General features: G+C 52.0%; 1 protein-coding gene across 1 annotated transcript in view; it reads left to right on the top strand.

Moving 5' to 3' along the window:
- LOC139266118 (tripeptidyl-peptidase 2-like) overlaps window positions 1-5,527 on the top strand; it is a 133,531-nt gene extending 128,004 nt beyond the window's left edge. Inside the window, exon 24 of the mRNA XM_070883966.1 lies at window positions 5,413-5,527. Coding sequence (XP_070740067.1) covers window positions 5,413-5,527 — 115 coding nt within the window. The remainder of the gene's footprint in view (window positions 1-5,412) is intronic.
- The last annotated feature ends 322 nt before the right edge of the window (window positions 5,528-5,849 follow it).

The raw sequence follows: 5,849 nt of genomic DNA, 5'->3' as shown, positions 1-5,849 counted from the left end.
GAGAGGGAGAGGGGTGGGGTGGGGAGGAGAGAGAGAGAGAGAGGGGTGGGGTGGGGGGGGTGGGGGGAGAGAGAGAGAGGGGTGGGGTGGGGGGGAGAGAGAGAGAGGGGTGGGGTGGGGGGGGAGAGAGAGGGGTGGGGGTGAGAGAGAGAGGGGTGGGGTGGGGGGTGAGAGAGGGGTGGGGTGGCGGGGGGAGAGATAGGTGGGGTGGGGGGGGAGGGAGGGGTGGGGAAGGGGGAGTGTGGAGTGGGGGCGAGAGAAGGGGAGAGAGGGGTGAGGTGGGGGGACAGAGAGGGGTGGGACGGGGGGGAGAGAGAGGGATGAGGTGGGTGGGAGAGAGGGATGGGGTGGGTGGGAGAGAGAGGGGTGGGGGGGAGAGGGGTGGGCGGGAGAGAGATAGGGGTAGGGTGGGGGGGGAGAGAGTGGTGGGGTGGGGTGGGGGGGAGAGTAGGGTGGGGGTGGGGGGGGTTCAAGAGAGGGGTGGGGTGGGAGAGAGAGGGGTGGGGTGGGGGGGGTGGGAAAGAGAGGGGTGGGGTGGAGGGGTGTGGGAGAGAGTTGGGGGGTGGGAGAGAGGGGTGGAGTTGGGGGGTGGGAGAGAGGGGGTGGAGTTGGGGGGTGGGAGAGAGGGGTGGAGTTGGGGGGTGGGGAGAGAGGGGTGGAGTTGGGGGGTGGGAGAGAGGGGTGGAGTTGGGGGGTGGGGTGGGGTGGGAGAGGGTGGGGTGGGGGGGAGAGAGAGGGGTGGGGGGGAGATAGAGGGGTGGGGTGGGGGGGGAGAGAGAGGTGGAGTGGGGGGAAGAGAGGGGTGTGGTGGGGGAGAGAGGGGGGAGGGGCAAAGAGGGGGGAGGGAAGGAGGAAGAGGGGAGAGGGGGCAGAAGGAGGAAGGGATGGGGTGGAGGGAGGAGGAAGGGATGGGGTGGAGGGGGAGGAAGGGATGGGGTGGAGGGGGGAAGGAAGGAGGAAGGGATGGGGTGGAGGGGGGTGTAAGAGGGGAGGGGGGAGGAAGGGATGGGGTGGAGGGGGGAGGAAGGGATGGGGTGGAGGGGGGAGGAAGCGATGGGGTGGAGGGGGAGGAAGAGATGGGGAGGGGGGAGGAAGGGATGGGGTGGGGGGGTCAAGGAGGAGAGGATGTGGCGGGGGGAGGAGGGGATGGGGAGGGGAGGGAGGAGGAGGGGGAGATGGAGGGGCGGCGATGATGGGGAGTGGGGTGATGGTTGAGGGCGGGATGTGGGTTGGGGGGAGAGGGGGCGATGGTGGGGGAGCGGGAGGGGATGTGATGGGGGGTGGAGGGAGTGGATGTGGCGGGGTGGGGGGAGAAGATGTGGTGGGGCGGGGTGGGGATGAGAGGATGCGATTGTCTGATTTCCGAAAACATTTATCTTTTTAATGATGTGAGTTTCAAAGCTTTAGTATCGGGTTTTTATTTGTTGGTTGATTTAGAAATGTTGTTGCTGAATTGAGAGATATTGTTAGCCGTGATGATCTCTTTGTTTTACAGTTGATGCAGTCTCTCGGATGGGAGCACTGTGCCTGTTTCTACGAGAACTCCCTCCCAGTTATGTATCCCCCAGATTACGTTCCATTCTAACTTTTGTCAGTGGAATAAAGAATATATATGTGTGCATGTTTAATCGGGATTGATATCGGAGCAGCCGTTCTGATAATTGGATTGAGCTTTGTACTCAGTCTCTTGCTTGCCATTTTTTAAATAAACATTGGAAGATTGATGAGGAATCGTACAGAAATGCAATATTATAATTCTGCGTTATTCTAAAGTCTTCGGGTTTCTTTTTCTGGTTCTTGGGCCCCGGCTGTGTGTTTTGCACTCTGTTCCTGATTTTGTTTTTACAATGAGGGACTCCATTCGGCCCCTTTAATTCTTCCTCACAACCCCCCACGCAGGATGCTGCATTCTACCTCCAATCACCATAGATTTCGCCCAGCCTTGCTCCTCCTCCTAGCTGAGCTGAAGGCAGCGGCCTCTGCTGTGTGGCGCTATCACTCCGCCCCATTTTTAATTCTATCCAAAGATCAGATTCTCGCGATGCAGCAGTGGCTCTCCTGTCCCCTTACGGTGGAGTGCCCCACTGCCGTTACATGCAGCGATCCGGCTCCCTCACCTTGACGCCGGAGAAAGGCATGGCGGCAGATCAGAGTAAGATACAGGAAGGAGCATCGGGGCAGGAGGAGGCCATTCAGCCCCTCGAGCCTGCGTCGCCATTCATGTAGAACACAGCAGATCTGTACCTAAACTCCATCGACCCGCCTGAGTTCCATGTCCTTTAATACCCTTGCCTAACAAAAGCCCGTCACTCTCAGTTTCGACATTTTTTAATTGACCCCCCCAGCCTCAACTGCTCTTTGGGGGAGCGAGTTCCAGATTCCCACTGCCCTTTGAGTGAAGAAGTGCTTCCTGACATCCCCCCTAGCTCTAATTTTAAGATTATGCCCCCTTGTTCTGGACTCTTCCCCCTCCCCCGCCCTGAAGGAATAACTTCTCCATCTGCCTTATCTCATTGATCAGATGTGGGGCTTTTGTGGCTGCCCCCTGCCTGCCTTCCCGCCCTCCCACCTCGAAGATGTAGACCCCCATGCCTACTAGCTACAGGGGGCTATGATAGAGCAATGGTTACTGCACCAGTGATCGAGAGGCTTGGACTAGTAATCCAGTAGAACGTGAGTTCAAATCAGTTTGAGAATTTGAATTCAGTTTTTTTTAAATCTGAAAATAAGAAGTTGGTCTCAGTAAAAGTGATCATGGAGCAGTCGGTTTGATGGAAAAACCCAACTGGTTCACTGATGTCCCTTTAGGGGTGGACACCTGCCGTCCTTACCCGGTCTGGGCCTATAGGTGACTCCAGTCCCACACCAACGTGGTTGACTCTGAACAGCCCTTTGATGTGGCCTAGTGAGCCCCTTGTATCACCAATTTCTTGCGCCAATAAATGTCGGCCTTGCCAAAAACCACCAACATCCACAGAATGAACACCAAAAAAAACCCCAAAGATTTAATTATGTGAAGGAGAGCTTCTGAACATGGGTCTGATCAGAATGTTCCCGTACCTCGTTGGTTCAGCGGTCGTGCTCCAACTTGAAATGACGCTCAGGGCTAACCTTTCCTGGTCAGCCTAATGCCTTACGGGCAAGGCCACCCACCCCCTCATCCACCTTCAAGTTCGAGGAGTCCAGGATTTTTGAGCGCATTATTCTCCCTCGGGCATCAGTGTGAGCAGCCCAATCAAGATCAAACAGGACTCAACACAAAGCAGCCAACTGACCCCCAGAGCCCATCCAGAGAAACAGGACTCTATATTGCAGTCCCGCAAGGGAATTGGATAAATATTTTATAAGTTGTTACTGTTGTGGAATACAGGTTTTTATATGAAAATCACTTCAACTGGTTATTTATGTAAATGCTATTTTATGTGCGGAGCTGCAATTTTATAATTTTTTTTTGCATTTTACGTGCTTATTATTTCAGTGCAAGGCAAATATATTCTTTATAATACTGCAGTGGCATTACGGAATAAAGATTAGTCACCTTTGTGCCTTCTGATATGGTGTGGCCTTTGGTAGATGTGTATCAGTGTTTAGCAATTAAGGATCAATATTCTGGTTACCGATAGGCAATTTTCAGCCTCCCGTCGGTGGAGGAAATGTATGTCGATCCCCCTGTGACATTGTGAGGAAAGATCGCTGCTTTATGTACACTTTCTGAACAAAGGTGATAAAAGAAATATATTCAAAACAAATAAATCATCAACTGTTGTTCAAAAGCATGGCGTATGTATCTGTTGTATATAACTGATGATGATCTGTAAGAATTAGGAGCAGGAGTCGGCCCTTCGAGCCTGCTCTGCCATTCACTATGATCATGGATAATCTTTGACCTCAACTCCATTTTCCTGGTTAATCCACATATCCCTGGATTCCCTCAGAGTCCAAAAATCTATCGATCTCAGTCTTGAATATACTCAACGACTGAGCCTCCACAGCTCTCTGGGGTAGAGAATTCCAAAGATTCACCACCCTCTGAGTGAAGTTTCTCCTCATCTCAGTCCTAAATGGCCGATCCCTTATTCTGAGACTGTGACCGCTGCTTCTAGTCTCCCCAGCCTGGGGGAAACAGCCTTTCAGCATATTTGCATGATACCAGATCTTTGAAAGTGTGTTCCAATTAGCCCCACTGCCCCCCCGCTCTTTCCCCAGATCCTTGCAAATTTCTCCTTTTCAAGTATTTATCCAATTCCCCTTTGAAAGTTATTATTAAATCTTCCTCCATAGCCCTTTCAAGCAGATTATAATAACTCGCTGTGTAAAAAATCTTTTTCTCATGTTGCCACTGAATCTTTTTCCAATTACCCTGAATCTGTGCCCTCTGGTTACCAACCCTCCTGTTACTAACAGTTTCTCCTTATTTACTCTATCAAAGAACCCCTCTATCAAATCTCCCCTTAATCTCTGCTCTAAGGAGAACAGCCCCAGCTTCACCATTCTCTCCAAAGCACTTGCTTTGGGAGTCTCGTGTCTGGCCTGCCCAGCGAAGCTGATCGAGTGTGGTCATTGCTTCAATGCTGGGGATGTTGGCCTGGTCGAGGACGCTGATGTTGGTGTGCCTGTCCTCCCAGGGGATTTGTTCATTTAATTAACCATTTAATTCATAGTGCCTCATTTCCTGCCAAAATGCATTACTTCACACTTGTGTTAAATTTCCTCTGCTATGTGTCTGCCTATTTCACGTGTCTGCCTATTTCACTAGTCTGCCTGTATCTTCCTGAAGTCGGTTACTATCCTCCCTGTTTACTACATTTCTGAGTTTAGTGTCACCTGCAAACTTTGAAATTATGCCCCTATACCCAACTCCAGGTCAGTAATATATATAAAAAGAATAGTGGTCCTAATACTGACCCCTGGGGAATATTGCTGTATATTGTCCTCCAGTTTGAAATCAGCCGTTTACCACTCTCTCCTTTCTGTCCCACCACTCTCCTGGCACTGTTCCTTTAGTCCCGTAGGCTTCAATTCTGCTAACAAGTCTATTATGTGGCATTTTATCAAAAGCTTTTTGAAAGTCCATGTACACAACATCAACCACACTACCCTCATCGACCCTCTCTGTTACCTCATCAAAGAACTCGATCAAATTAGTCAAACATGATTTGCCTTGAACTTGATTATCAGTTTTGAAAGCTCATACTGTCCCAACATTCAAAACTTTTTGGGGGCGAAAGTCCCAGGTTGTAAATGTAAAGAAAGCTTGGCCTAGAAATTGGCCTCCCTAGTGTCTTTCCATTATCACCTCCGGGGGCGCTAATTAATTAGCGACTGGGCACGGCAAGGTGAACGGCTCCCGCGAACTTCGCCGGGAGGTTTGCGGCGGCGGTAAGACTTTGCGCCCCAATCTCCTTCGCCCAGAGATTGCGACGTCATCGCTGTGCACAGCGCCCCGGCCCTGAATTTCGGTTCCACCCCCTGCGGCATCGCCGGGCGAAAACACCGGCAGCTGCAGGAGGCCAGGGGCGAGAGTTAAAGGGGAGGTTGCTGAGGTAAGTGCCAACATTTAACATTATTTTTGTCAATTTTTTTTTCAACAATCTCATGGGCTGTGATCGATCATGCCGGTACTCTGCCGCAGTGTATGGGGCTGATTGGGCCGCTCTGCCGCAGTGCATGGGGCAGATCGGGGCTGCCGTCGGGGTCCAGCTCACTGGTCCCAGTACAGAGCCTGCAGCAATGGCCCGTCCCTTTAAGGGAGGGAAGGAGCTTTGGAACGTGGCACTGCTGCACACCTGCTGACCCGCCTGTGGCCTTCTGCGCTCCAGGAAGGAAGTGGAACGCTCGATTTAGTGCTC

Source organism: Pristiophorus japonicus, chromosome 6 (assembly GCF_044704955.1).
Source record: "Pristiophorus japonicus isolate sPriJap1 chromosome 6, sPriJap1.hap1, whole genome shotgun sequence".
In the NCBI taxonomy this organism is placed as follows: Eukaryota; Metazoa; Chordata; class Chondrichthyes; family Pristiophoridae; genus Pristiophorus; species Pristiophorus japonicus.
The sequence above is the reverse complement of the archived record's forward strand: the minus strand, read 5'-3'. Positions and strand labels throughout refer to the sequence as shown.